The sequence below is a fragment of the Protopterus annectens genome, chromosome 1.part0, assembly GCF_019279795.1.
Source record: "Protopterus annectens isolate FY-2018-M chromosome 1.part0, PAN1.0, whole genome shotgun sequence".
NCBI classification, from domain to species: domain Eukaryota; kingdom Metazoa; phylum Chordata; order Ceratodontiformes; family Protopteridae; genus Protopterus; species Protopterus annectens.
The window spans coordinates 85,826,613-85,841,992 of NC_056725.1; the positions used below are offsets into that span (position 1 = coordinate 85,826,613).

General features: G+C 41.1%; 1 protein-coding gene across 4 annotated transcripts in view; it reads left to right on the top strand.

Annotated features, from left to right (window-relative positions):
- The window catches only part of EML2 (EMAP like 2), a 1,798,491-nt gene that overhangs the window by 1,029,464 nt on the left and 753,647 nt on the right, over positions 1-15,380 (top strand). For all 4 annotated transcript variants that reach the window (XM_044085260.1, XM_044085417.1, XM_044085337.1 and 1 more), the window contains one exon: positions 11,569-11,698. In XM_044085260.1, coding sequence (XP_043941195.1) covers positions 11,569-11,698 — 130 coding nt within the window. The remainder of the gene's footprint in view (positions 1-11,568; positions 11,699-15,380) is intronic.

Genomic DNA, 15,380 nt, shown 5'->3' on the forward strand with positions numbered 1-15,380 from the left:
TCAATGGCTCTAGTGACTGTTTCGAAAAAGTCAACCAGGTTCAAAAGGCAGGATCTGCCCTTTACAAAGCCGAACTGGGTGGGATCAAGTGTCTGTAGGTCTCTAATGTCATTGTTTGAGTTCCATAATAATTTTTTCCATAGCTTTGCAAACCAGGCTGGTCAAGCTTATGGGGCGGTAGTTCCCAGGGTCTGCAGTGGAGCCTCCCTGTTGCTGTACACCAGTGTTCAGGTACATATCCTGTAGTAAGGCTAAGGTTAAATAACCTTTTTATATGCGGGTTTAGCTCCTCTTGGAGTTCACGTATCACGCAGCCGGGGATACCATCAGGTCCCATAGATGCTGTGTTTTTTGCTTTGCTGAGGGCGATTCTCACCTGGACATAAGAGATGACAGGGAGGTTGCATTCAGCTGGGATGAGTATTTCTTCTTTTGGAGGTGAGGGAGGGGAGAAATTTGCACTGAAACCTGTCTGCCAGAATGTTGGCAATATCTGTGGGTTCGGTAAATTTTTTGTCATTGTGTACTAACCCTGAGCATATCTGAGGGTTTCCTCCCAGGTTTCTAACATAACTGAAGAATGCCTTGTGGTGATCTTTAGTGTCCTTGGCGATTTTTCTCTCAAAGTTGGCTTTGGATGTTTTTATGAGATAACGTAGCTTTCTACTGGTGCTGATCAGAGATGCCTTCCCTTTATGGGATTTTGCTCTGTCTTGCAGTAGCTTCCTTCTTTTGTTATACAATTTGTTGATGGCTGGGGTCCACCAGACAGGATGCTTTCCTTTGGTGGAGAGGGTCTTGGTTTTATTTGGGATTGCACGATTCATGCATTCTTGGAGATGTCCGTAGAAAGCATTTGTGTAGGATTCAGCATTGTGGGATGTGGTTTCCATTGGCCCTGTGGGCTTAAATGATACCATCTCAGTCTTGACAAGTGTAAAGTCGGCTTTTGAGAAGTTTCTCACTGTAGTCTTTTGTGCACAGGTGCACACAACAGACGTGCATGCTTGTGCATGTTTTATACATATCATCCTAATCAACTTCCTTTCTCCTACTTTCTACTTGTCACAAATGGTTTTCACCATACTAGTTATAAGGCTGAGCTATAATGGTTGTTACAAAATTTGTAGGTTTAGTATGTTTTCAGTTTCTTAGGATAAGAAAAATAAATACAAATATAATTTTTCTTCCCGCCCTTTTCATTTGTAAATCCATAAAACTTTCCCTTCTGATTCCTACTCATTTAGTGAAAAAACATCTCACACTGCTGTGAATTCTACAATATGGGTGCATACAATTTATTTATTAAAAAGTTAACCTAGTAGAATTGAGCATTATTAATGTCTACATTCTAATAAATGTTGCTTAATAATTTACTTATTCACAGTCACATCTTGGCTATGTATTATACATGCAATCTCTGTCAATGTCTTCATGGCAGCATATTTTTCTTTGTATTGCTAAGTGCATTTATTACTTATCTTTGCCACTGTAGCCCAGGTTGTGGGACCAATTCACTTTTCTAGTTACAAAAGTATAAATAGCTACAAAAAAAGGGTGGGGTGAACTTGACAGAAATTATTAAGGAACTAGTAAAGCATGTTTTAATTGTGTATCATTCATGGGAGAGAGGAGAAAAACTTCCCACTGAAGGAATTGAAGTAGCAGATGCACTTTCTTTGGAGCCCTTTCTAGTAGTACTGGTCACCTTTACATGATGCAGCAATTATCATTTACTACAGTGAGAGTTTTCACACCTCAGGATGAGTGGCGCAAGGTCTGTCAGTTCTTTTAGAACTGCAATAGAATCCCTTTACAAAAGTCTGCTATTTACCTACTTTCTATTTATAACACAGAACAGGCTCTGACAGACGCACAAATGAGGCTCAGTCAGGGAAAAACAGAAGCAGAAGGTGTTTAATGGCAGTGCTTCACAGTTCTGCCATTCTGAGAAAGCACATCACTTCCTTATGTCTAGCATGACTTTTATATAAAGAGGACTTGAAATTCCTTAAGAGAAGAAGGAATGAAAGCAAGAAAACAAGATCACATTATCAACACAGGCTCTGTTATCTGCCATATTGTGGGAAACGCATTAAATTACAAAAGAAGAACTTGGACTGATTTTGAGGCATCAAAATAGCTCTGAAAACAAAGATATAATGGGAAAAAAAAAACATTTTTCAAGTTCTAAGGTGGAGTTTTCCTTTAAGAGTTTCCACCACAATACTTATATGATTGTTCTACTACAATCACATTTTAAGGATTAAGATTTAAGTATTGCTTCTGGATTAATGTCCTTATTACTAATAACTGATGTATGCAGTTTTAGCTGGATTTAATTAAGATTGCGTTTAGGGGCTAATGTCAACTAGAACTCCAAGGTGAATTTTATTTAACAAAACAAAACAAAAAAAAAAACAAACAAACCAAAAAGCCATTCATTTGGTCTCTCCAGACGAGAGAAGAGTAGGATATTATTCCAGATTTTTTTTTAATACCAGCATGCCAAGAAACCTCTGGCCAGTGCCGCAACACAGTGGCATACACTTATTCATTTCCAGAGTGTATTACTTTCACAGGTATAAAGAGGACCAGAATGTTCTTCCAAATTCATTCATTACCGAGCATGACATGAAAAGTCAGGCCAGTTCTGGACTTCAGAGGCCTAAGCTTGTTCATTCCTTAAGAGTCCTTAGTTCTTCCATTCTCATTTGCTTTCCTTTGAAGATACAATGTGCTCTTTAGACCTCCAAGATGCTTGGTGTCTGTACTACTAGCTCACCTCCACCCTAAGGATGTTCATTGGATGTCTGTAATAGCAATTCCATCTGAACCTGCTAATAGACAAGATTCTCATACCAAGACAAACTGACTCCTGATCCAAAGTGGTCATATCAGGCTGAATGAGAGTGCCTTCTCAGGCTGTTCACCTTTCTGGAGGTAGTAATAAACTTTGAACATTTCTGGTTTGTACCAGTAAAAGTTAAAAGTTTATAGTCTGTCCTGTTGATACTAGGATTTGTTTGAAACATTTTCATTGGTTAAAAAATGTTAGACAGTCCATGAGGAAGTTTGTTTCATCACCTGCTTGCCCTCCATCAAACAGGAATGCAGCTAAGAACTCTAAGCTAAATGGTGTCATGCATAGTATATAGTGTTATGTGTTGGGCATCATATGAGAGTGTTGCAGTGGGCAAAGAGTCTAGTAGACATAGCCTGCTGACAAACTTTATTCCCCCTTTTCACTGTCCAGAGTGTGTTGCATCTACCTTGCATGATGGATGGATGGATTTTGTCAGCTCTAGTCTGGGAACCTCTCCGTCTTGTTAATTTGTCTGGGATGCATTTACTGGCATCTTTAGAGGCCTTCCAGGACTCCCTCCCCATAGAGGTGCTGACATTCTAATTGGATAACATGTCGTTGCTGTAGTATAATAAAGGAGAAATCATTTTTACAGCCTATGATTAGAGACCATGGGCATGTGCCACTGAGCTTTACATACAAGTTACGTTTACAGCAACATGCACCATGGGGACAACAGGCTTCTTTCAGGCAGACTTGTCATTGACTTCTGATGCCCCAAGAATGTTTTTTGAGTCCATCAGAGGCACTGTGGATTTTTCATAGATGAAACCACCTATTATGCACCATATTTGTCCCCCAACTACTTGCCTTCTGATTCCTCTTCCTAATGATTGGGTGAAGGATAGCCAGAGAGACGACTTCATACTTCCTGTCATGGTAAGGTTTGTGCTGACTACTGTGTGCACCTGACCTCTGTAGCATAACTCCTAAGGTTAATGAAAGGAGGAGTACAGTAACTGCTATCTTTGTTTACCTTAGTACCTTACTGCTATCACTACGTAGTTGATGACTACTAGGTGTACATGATTATTGGTAATTAGCCTGGTACTGCACTCTGAGCTTACTGACCACTGATGTGGCAATGATTGTATGTGGTATTCATTTGACTTTTAAATCTATACACTTTTATCCCCGTAAAAGATGCAATAATTTAGAAAGCTTACATTGTAATGCAACAAATTTCATTGAAACCGCTGAGCTTTTCACCCTGTGACTATATTAAAAATGGATACCCTTAGCTAAATACTAAATTTAAAAGGAAAGGACACTCCTAGTCATGCATGGGTTGTGTGTGTGTGTGTTTTGTTAAGTCCAAATGGCTCGCTTGCCTGCTTTGTGCAGATGCACTGAATAATTAGGATATAAATGTAGAAAAAGTTCTTGGAGCATAAAAAGTAAGATTTTGGACAATGTAATTCTTCTTTCAGCTTTTCCCGGTTAGGGGTCGCCACAGCAGGTCACATGTCCGCTCATGATTGGCAGTGGAGTTTTATGGTGTCGAGTTGCCAGCCCGACGCCCAACCTTCCATATAAGGCACACACACACACTCACACCTAGGGCCAGTTTAGAGTGTCCAATCCACCTACAGCATGTCTTTGGGATGTGGAAGGAAACCGGAGCATCCGGAGGAAACCCACGCAACCACAGGGAGGACATGCAGACTCCACACAGAAGGCACCCCACCTGAGGATCGAACCAGGGAACCTCTTGCTGTGAGGTGACAACGCTAACTGCTGCACCACCGTGTCCGCCCATTTTTGGACAATGTAATTACTGAATGAAAAATTAACCTTATTGACTAGATGTTCTCCGTGTTTCACCATTTCACTGTTGCAGTCATCCCATTTGGGTTATCCCTGCCAGGGTAGCCCTCGGCCAGTGCGAATACCAGAAGCTTAGTATTTCTGCATCGGTTGCTGTTGCTCCAGGACTGATGTCAGGTCATCAGTAGTGTAAAGTAAGGCAGCCGATGCCATTACATCAGTCTTTCTTGCCATGGAGCCCAAAGCAGAAGCTGTTCACATGACTGCCGGTCAGTTGCTACCCGAGTTTCATCTTCTGAATTGAAGCTGAAGTCTTCTAAAGCTAAATACCCCACTGGGATCCTTTTTTCTTGCACTAACTGATGTCAGAAAAAGTTAACAATTGTCTCACCTGTGGAAAGCTAATACCACACACAGACTTTCATTCTTACTGCATCACTTGCTTAGGCCCAGACCACAACGTCCCCTGCTGTCGCTTCTGTGCTTTGTTCAAAGCCAGAAATATATGCCATCGGGCCCTTATTGTAGTTAAATATTTTTGCTTACAGTCCTCAAATTCTGATATGGCTTTGGTAAGCCATCCGACAGCAGATCTTCCGAAAAAAGATAGACTGAGATAGACTGCATAGGTCCAAACCTACTGACGACATTCCCATTAAGCTAGTCATCATTTCTCCAGTCCGCAGTGAGGCGCTTTTGCACCCCCTGATGCCTGCTTCTGTGGATTCACAGGCCACTACCAAGACTCTTTTGAAGTCTGGTATGCCGCAAAACTCTTCGACTTAGGATTCTGCGGTTGTCTCTACCTTGGATGGGTCCGGAGCCGCTGAGCAGGCACAGGCTTTTGAGGAAGTCCTTTGCACTACCGATTCTTGACACAGATTTCTTTTGCAACTATCGTTCTTTCGAAAACTACCGAGTTTCTTTGGCCCAGATTATGAACCACACCCGACGACCCAATCTCAGGCACCTGCCTTGCCTTAGTCTCAAATGCCTAAAATGGCAGAAGACCTTATCGTGCTCATCAGAGGAAGTTGAGCTACCCCTTCCAAAAGAAAAAAGATCTGTCCCCTGCAGTTTTGTCTGAACAAGTATCAGATGACTGATGCACCTGAGTATGAAGACATGCAATCCCTCTCTGCTTATGAGGATTCTGATGCAGAGGATTCCATTCTTTCAGCCTCTCCTCCAGAGTATTTTCCTTTGGGGAAACCCTTCACACCTTAAGGGAGCATTTTCCAATGGGAAAGTCAGGACTACCGTCAGTCTAAGAAGAGACTCAGGGAATTCTTAGATCTTCCACAGCAGAGACCCCTGGCCACCCCCCCTCCCCCCAGTCCTGGATGTTGCAGGATGTTTTCCTGGAATCCATCTCGACTCCTGACACCCTCCCTCCTGCACCCAGAAAACCAGACCGGTATTAGAGTCCCTGTCTCATAAATTTCTTTTCAAAAATCCTACTGTACTGCTGACCCTGAGGTAATTTCTCAAGGGCCTAAAGTTATTAAAGCAAAGAATCCCACCCCCTCAGATAGGAATTCCCAAGCACTAGACAGATGGGGTAAAAAAAATTATACACCTCAGCTACTTTTGCTATCAGAGCACTAAATTGTCAGTTCCATATGCTAAAATGTCAGCAACATACCCTGGAACTCCTCAAACAAAAAATGTCTTCCTTTCCTGCTTGTGCAGAATCTAAAGAGTTACAAGAGTTAATGCATTTTCCAAGTCAAGTAACTAAACACATCTTGCACTGTGGTTTTGATGCCCTAGAAGCTTCTTGCAAGGCAGTAGTCACAAGTTCTGTCCTTAGAAGCCATGCGTGGCTTAAGGAACAGCCTTTGCCAGACCATGTTAAATCTAAATAGTTAGATGCCCCCTTGCACAATGACAATTTATTTGGCACTAAGGCAGAAGAGGTCTTGAAAAGGATGGAAGAAAAAGAAAAATCTTTGCAGACAGTTAAGGATTTCGTACAGGTCCAGCCACCCAGGTTCAGCAGGCATTGTCCCTCCAAGCACTGGTCCTGTCCTGCTCCCACCAGGTCAGTTCAGCCCAGACCGTGGAGAACCAGAACCCACAGCCACAGGGAATGTAGAGATCTAAGGATTGGACTACCTCCACTTCAAAACCAGGGAGTTCTAAGCCACCCCTTATGGTAAGAACTGTCAATGACTCTCCACCCCCACCCCTTCCCTCTGCCCACCTCCACTTACCCATAGGAGGAAAACTTTCCTTTCATGCAAACACCTGGGCCACCATTACTAGTGACTGCTGGGTTCTCAACATAGAGTCCCAGGGATACAAATTTTCTTTCCACACCCTTCCAGCTCCAAAAGGGTTCCCAGATCTACCTCAAAACCAGTGGCAGAGGTGCAAAAGCAAGTCCTTCCCTGCTCGCCATGAGGGTAGTAAAGCACATTCCTTCAGAACAGAAAGGCTAAGATTTCTACTCCAGACTTTTTCTGGTATCCAGGAAAGAGAGCACCTGGCGGCCCCATCCTTGATCTATCCATTCTAAACACCTTCCAGGTGATCTCAAAATAAAAAATGCTCACCCTCCAGCAGCTGCTACCCATGCTCTCCAAGGATGCTTGGCTAGCCATCCTGGACCTAAAGGAGGCCTACCTCCACATTCCTATCAGGGAATTATGCAAGAAATATCTCCATTTCAGGGCAAGATCTCAGCACTTTCAGTTCTCTGCACTTCCCTTTGGCTTATGTACTGCTCCCAGAATTTTCACAGAATATCTGGCTCCGGCCATTGCCTTTTGTAGACAAAGGAATATCCAGATTTACCCACACTTAGACTGCCTAATTCAGGCAGACAGCCAGGAAAAGCTGCTCAAGCACCTGGCCTTTGTAATGTCCCTACTAACCTCCCTAGGGTACACAATCAACGAAAAGAAATCCAAACCGGTACCCATCTAAAGGATTATATTCGTAGGAACAAGCCTGGACACAGCATCCCAGATGGCATTCCTTACACCAGAAAAGCAAACCTTCCTGACAGCCTACTTCTCTCAACTAGCCACCAGACCCCAACTAACTGCAAGGAAAATCCTGCAAGCTCTGGGGTTCATGGCATCTTGCATTATACTCCTTCCATATGCCAGACTGCATATGAGGAAACTTCAATGGTACCTAAAAAGCCTTTGGTGTCAACACTCTCAGGGCCTGGAGACTCTTATACCTATAATACCTTGCCTCAGAAAAGACTTTCTTTGGTGGGCAACAGCATGCTCCCTCAACAAAGGACTACCTTTCTCGCCACCACATGCTGCCCAGACCCTCACCACAGATGCATCAGATTATGCTTGGGGTGCACACTTGGCTGGCAGGTGCATACAGGGTCAATGGAGCCCACAGCAAATCCATCTGCACATCAACCAAAAAGAGATGATGGCTGTCCAGCATGCCTTGATAGCTTTCAAGCCCCTTCTCTCCCCAGGAGCTTTCATACCAGACAACACAACTGTGATGTGGTATATCAACAAGCAGGGAGGGACTCCGTCTTACCTTCTATGCGGGCTGGCCATGACCCTTTGGTACACAGCCTCTGCCATGTAACTCCACCTATTAGCACAATTCCTACCAGGTTCTCTCCACTCTCTGGCAGACCATTTAAGCAGAAATCTTCTGGATCCACATGAGTGGCAGCTCAACAGAAAACAGAAGTTTAGCTGCTCCAGATCCAGCTAAAAAGGCGACAAGAGGAAGTTCCAAAGACAAAATGGAAGAAGGAGGCCTGGGAGACTCTGAAATGGCCTCAACTGAGGCCTGCGTTTGAAAATCCACAAACTCCAGGGGCTGCAAAGGTGCCTCACTGGCTACCGCAGAGCTGACAAACAACTTAACATCATCGAAAGACTTGACCCTCTGAAGCCTGTCTCGGTCCTTATCCTTATGCTTCTTAGGAACATCTGAAGCCTGAAGACCAGTGGACGCCATACCGACAAAATTAGGCTACACTCCAAAATGCTTAGCTAAAAGCTTAGCCCAACGAAGAATAGTACACGGATTAAAGGAAGCACAAAGATCACAATTAGGAACATCGTGGTCAAGGCCTAAACAAATAATACAATAGGAATGAAAATCTCGATAGGGAATCTGCTTTCCACAGGCAAGACAACTTTTTCTGACATTCATTAAGGCAAGAAAAGAGGATCCCCAATGGGGTACTTAGCTGTAGTTGACTTCAACTCTGTAGTCAGAAACCAAAATAGAAAGGTAAATGGCCAACTGGCACTCATGCAAAATTGCTTCTGCTTTGGGCTCTGTGGCAAGGAAGACTGAGGAAGTAACGTTGGCTGCCTCCTTTTGTAGCGGAAGTTCTGACGTCCTTTTACAACCTATGACAGCCGATGTCATATTTACTTACCTTTGGTATTCTAGCCGATCGAGGGCTACTGGGAGCCGGATAATCCATTGGTTAGGACTGCAACAAGTGAATACACTCTAACATCTGCATTTATGGTAAGTGTACTTAACCCAAATGTGATGTACTTTCCTAAGAGGGGCTAGCAACTTCAGGCAACCCAGAAGAGCACCAACCCCAGCTTGGGACCTTAACTTTGTGTTGGAAAAGATCACCCTTCCCGCCTTTGAACCTGCATCTTCAGCAGAGCTAAAATTTCCCTCCTGGAAGATGGCTTTCCTTCTGTTCATAACTTCAGCCAGAAGGGTCTCCAAGCTGGAAGCACTCATAGCAGTGGAACCTTTCATTATCTTCCAGCTGACAAGGTATCCCTCAGGACTAACCCATCCTTCATGCCCAAGATGGTGTCCAGTGTTGCTCTCACCCAATCCATTCATTTGCCCACCTCTTTCCCTAACCCACAGAATAAGGGGGAACGGATCCTGCACTCTCTAGATATGCACAGACAGCTAGATTCTATCTAGACAGGACTAAATCCTTAAAGCCTGATCAATTGCTGGTTAGCTTTGCTGCAGGGGCAGAGGCAAAGCCATCTCCAAACAAACCATCTCCAAATGGATAGCACACTGCATCCATTTATTCTACAAACAACATGGAAAGCTTCCCCCCAAGGGGGTCAGGACTCACTCCACCAGAGCAGCCTCCACCTCTGCAGATTTCCTCAGAGGAGTCTTCCCCACCAGGGACATCCTGGATGCTGTCACCTGGACTTCTATTTACACCTTCAACAAACATTACAACCTTTTCAAAATCCAGGGCAGAGTTTGCCTGTGCAGTCTTGCAGAGCATCCTAGCCAGCCCCTAGTTTCCTTGACTGCCTCTACCCTTTTCCTCAGCTTTGGGAATCAACCCAAATTCGATGACTGCTACAAAGAACATAGTACAGTTGTTTACACTTAACATAAATGTACATGTTCAAGTGTATTCACTGTTGCAGTCCTGGCTTCCCTCCCTCCATCCCCCTCTTATTTCTTCTCCAACCTTACAAGGGACATTTTGGCATTTACTTTCTACTGGTGGTGTTCTTCCACCAGAACCTGACTCCCACTTGGGTGCTCCTGACAGGTTAGGGCAAGAAAAACTGATGTAATGGCGTTGGCCGCCTTTCTTTATACTACTGATGACCTGACGTCAGTCCTGGAGCGACAATAACTGATGCAGAAATACTAAGTCTCTGGTATTCGGGCCGGTCGAGGGCTACCCTGGCAGGGATGACCCAAATGTGATGACTGCAACAGTGAATACACTCTAACATCTATATTTATGGTAAGTGTACAAAACTGTACTTTTGCAGTCCTGCTAAAGCTTTGTTAAATGCTGCAGTGTTCTTCTGTGAACAGAGTATAATTTGTGTGTGAATGTATGTGGCTAGACTACTGAAGGCATACACAACTTGTGTTCTTACAGTAGCATCTCAGAATGCACTTATAAAACAGGCCTATAATAGGAAATTGTAACTGTACTCCCACAGTGTACATTACTTACAGACCCCCAAATATGGCCAAAACAGGCTACATGGATTGATATAAGGTGTGTGTGTGTGTGTGTGTGTGTGTGTGTGTGTGTGTGTGTGTGTGTGTGTGTGTGGGGGGGGGGGGCTGTTTATATGAGTGTCTGAACATAATTTGAATAGGCAAGGTTCATTTTATTTTAACATTGTATATTTTATTAGTATGAGCTCAATTTATAGTATAATCCTTTATGAAGTGTGCTTGCTGATGGCCCACACTATATTAAAAAAAAAAAAAAGTCTTAAAGGAGCATTTTCATTGCTGAATGATGCAATTATAATGACATTCCATATCCGACATCTTTTGTAAAAACTAGATGAAAACTTCAGCCAAGCTACAACTTCCGCTGAGTGACCTCTCAAACCTCTTGCATCAGAGGTACATGGGATATATGCAAATAACCCTTATGAACATCAGGTGTTTCAGCTATATGGTGATTCTGAATGCCCATGACTTATTTCTTTTTAAGTCATTTCAATGGACAATTTCAGGCCAATAAAGCCAAACCCCACTAGCTGTGCTTATGCATATTATGGCCTTATGACTTCAGCACAAGCAGAGTATTTGACTAAGCATAAGAAACACAGGGCTGTTATACCCAGCTGATGTTCATTACCATTAGGGTGACTGCAAAATATGCCAACTAACAAATTAAAACAATCAATAAAAACTAAATGAAAACTCCAGCCAAGCTAGAACTTGTTAAACTATTCCTTTTTGTATTCTTATATGCAAATAGTATGCCTAAATATTGCCCAACTCTACTTTTACAGCAACTCTCAACAAAAGTTCATGTAAAAACTACCATGTTTTGGAATGTTAAAGAAATTGACCTAAACTAAAAAATATTATCCAAATCTTTCCTGATTTTCATTTGCTGCACAAAAAACTTCAGGCATGTTTAGTTTGTTGAGAGTACATACTGTTTGGCAAATCTCAGTGAAAATCTACTGATGTCATAATACTGTTTTTCATTGTCTTCACAGATGATGGCTATGTCAAGATGTTTCTTCGTGGCCGACCCATCATGATGTATATTCCTACAACACAGAAAGAGACGTATTCTCTAGAGGCAAAGGCTGAGCTACCTGCACAAAAACTGAAACTTGAATGGGTGTATCCTTTCCATGCAATTTCCTGAGTAAGGCCTTCACAATGCACACTTTATGTAACATGATTCTTTCGGCCTGATTTCACTTTTTTATTATATATCTGTTCACTGTTTTGGCTGTTACTGTGTTTTTAATTAATTTATTTTCATTTTGTTTTCATCGAAGTGCTGTGCAACACTGGTCATTTGAAGGGTAATTGTAGGATTTCCTGTAATGTAACATTGCTGACATTTGTCTAGATCTCAATTGCTGTTGCTAAATAGATACAGTAGTATGTATGTGGTTCTGGGATATACAAACCCTGTAGCACTGAGTTAAACAATGGTTGTGATGTGTCCCTTGTTAAGTGTTAAATCTAGTAGCTTATTATCTAGATGTCTCTGCAGTGGCCTGTAGTTATAGTTAGCCATCCCAAATTGGGAGAAGGTACAGTTTTATGAAAATACTTTTCTTCCTAATTCTAGTTTCTCAATAGATATTGAATCTAAAAACAGCAGGAGAAGACCACCACAAAATAAATGTAAAACATGCACAGAATTTATTCCAAATATAAAATGAGAGCTTTCACGTGCTACCAGGCATGCTTCATCAGATTTTAAAGCCAACTGATTTCAAGATGTATATATACACCCATTACATCACAATTTAGTTAATTAATACATTCAATTAATCAATAGAATCATCAGAAAACTTGTTAACCCATTGTGACTTCCTGGTTACTAAATCCTTCAGTTTGTATGGTATTTTCACATCATATAGAGAACTTGTTCACAGTCATAGAAAAATAATAAAATCCATATTCTATTGATGAATTAAATTATAATGCTAGCCTGATTTCCTACTCAATAGTAAAAATGCGAATACTAATAGACAATCAATTATATATATATATATATATATATATATATATATATATATATATATATATATATATATACCATGTTAATGAACAAAATAAATGAAAATAAAAATGAAAATATGTATAATAGATATTGAATCTGGGTCTAGGGCCATGTTGACTTTTGACTGAGCAATAACTAAAAGAACCAGGACACTGTGCCACCTGTACTGCTCACAATGGTGTCAATCTATTGCTTTTTAGTCAGTGTGAATTGTCCCAACTGAAGATCAAATAATGCTGCAGCAGTGACATAAAACCACAGATGTCCAAGCACAGTTCTTGCGAGCTTTACCTGGTCTTTAAAGGTGAGGAGATTTGGTTGTATTAGGTACTGCTTAGCATGAAAATGGATTTTGGTAATTGCTTTGATATTCAACAGTTATAGAACCCAGATTTACTAGCACTAATGTCTGATCTAGGCTGAAATTCTTTAGAATTGTAAATGAGTTCTTATGTGAATGTGTGGAAAGGGAGACCAGTTAAATAAAAAGTCATGCCTATTGGAGTAGTAACTCTGCAAGAGTTCCACATTGAGCCTTGCACTTCCTTGTATTTCTGCCTTATTGTATAATAACTCTCCGGCATGCTTTGTGGAACTTTTCTATATTTATTTTATATTATTATTATTATTATTATTATTATTATTATTATTATTAATTAATTATTGATTGCTTGCTTGCCAGGTACAAGGCAGAAGGATGATGATGAGTTTAGGAGTAATAAATAGGCAGAGAAGAGGCAGAGCACCACAGTCATGGGAGACCTCATTGTTTTAGTAGTGCAGCACTGAACCGGAATATGTTCACATCCCAGTTAAAGATTAATAGGGAACACACACAAGCTCTGTTTGAAGCTAGACCCTAGCAGAAAGTGAGATCTGTTATACGTTGTGACACTGCCAGCCCAGCTATCTGGAATTTTGTAAATAATTCTATGTCATTTTTGAATATTGATATGATTTATACAGAACTATATGTTAAATACTAAGCTTCAAGGATGTGTTCACAGTGTACCCTACTGGAAAAGTACAGAAATGTATATAAACTATATACCTGTTCAAATGTATGTTTTTAATAGAAGCTGGAACATAGAGTTAACTTACAAAACTTCAAGAAAATAAGTTGAAATTAAAGTGTTTTACGATTGTGTTATCTCTCCGTTTCAGCTCAGCAGCAGACACAATGTCTAGAGCTACTGGTTTTTCTATTGTCTTGGAGAAAATTAATTACTAGGTCTAAAATGTAATGTTTAATTGTCTTATGACTTCCAGTTCTGAGCAAACATCTGAGAGATATGTTTTTTAACACAGAGATGTTAGTTTCTGTTAGCCTAGGACCTGCAGGCAGGTGACCTAGTGATGTCATCCAAGCTGACCCAGCAGTAATGTTTGATATTAATTTAAGAACTCTGTCAGTGAGAGACTTTGAATTTTGTATCTTGTCTTGGACCTAGAAACATTCATTCAGCACTTCTGCCTGTGTGTTGTCTGTAAGTAGGATTTAGGCATAGTATCTCTCTTAGATATAGATGGGAATATAGTAAAGATTAGTTTACATGTTTTCTGTATTTGAGACTGCCCTGCAATGTTTTAAAATACTTCCTGTGATTCTGACCTCTGAAGTAACTGTGTATTCTGAGTATTGCTTTTTTTGTTTATTATTAAATATATTTAAACCTGTTTTTGTAGCTGATATTTGTGAGACATGTATTTAAGCGCTTAGAGTACTTGAATATGTATTTGATGACACTGGACAGGCCACTCCTAATATCCTGGCGCTTGGTCAAAAACTACCATTGGATAATAGTAACATTACACATTAGGACTGGCCACCCTTTGTAAGGGCCTTATAGTAGCTGATAAAGAGGGGTTGGTGGCAGTGATAACTGCCTTTTAGTCTGGGCAGAAGGGGGCATAGCTAGTAAACTTGTGCCAGCCTTCCCCAGGAGTGTCTGCGTGTTTGTATATAAATCCAATCTCGATGTGTTTGTGTGTGTGTGTGTGTGTGTGTGTGTGTGTGTGTGTGTGTGTTTGTGTGTCAGCTACTTGGGGGCAGGGACAGGAAGTATTGGTTGGACAGTGTGTGTGGGCTGGAGGTCTTGGCTTGACCCCTCAGCTGAGTTCTTAACCCTATAGCTGTGCCAGTCGGGAGTCTTATTGGGAATCTGGAGAAAGAGGGAGAAACCAGCCCCAGACTGATGGTGATCTCTGTGTGCTCTTAAGGGAAATTGGATTTTACTGTGTGTGTGTGTGTGTGTGTGTGTGTGTGTGTGTGTGTGTGTGTGTGTACTTGTGATCCTCCCATTGTGTACATCCCTGACTGTTGCCAGTGGTGAGGATTGAGGCTCCTTGATTACTGGGCCAGTGCAGGGGTGTCAAACAAGTGTGTATGTATGTGTGTGTATATATATATATATATATATATATATATATATATATATATATATATATATATAAATGTAGCAAGAATGGTGGTGAGTTAACCACATACCAACAGTAACCTGATCACTCTGATGATCATGATATTTTTGCGAAGCTTAGCAAAGGCACAGAGTACACAAGTTGCTAGAAATAAAATTTGAAACTCTAGTTCTATTATCATACATTCTTTATCATACACTTTTTTAAACCTATTACGAGGAAAAAAAGTTTCAAGTTTCAAATCCTTTCATTATATTGCACAGTAAGTTTTTTTTTTTTTTTTTAACTGAATGCCAGAGTTCTGGAAAACAGTCTTCCCAAGGAGGTGATATCTTATTTCTTTATTTTATTTTTTTATTTTATTTA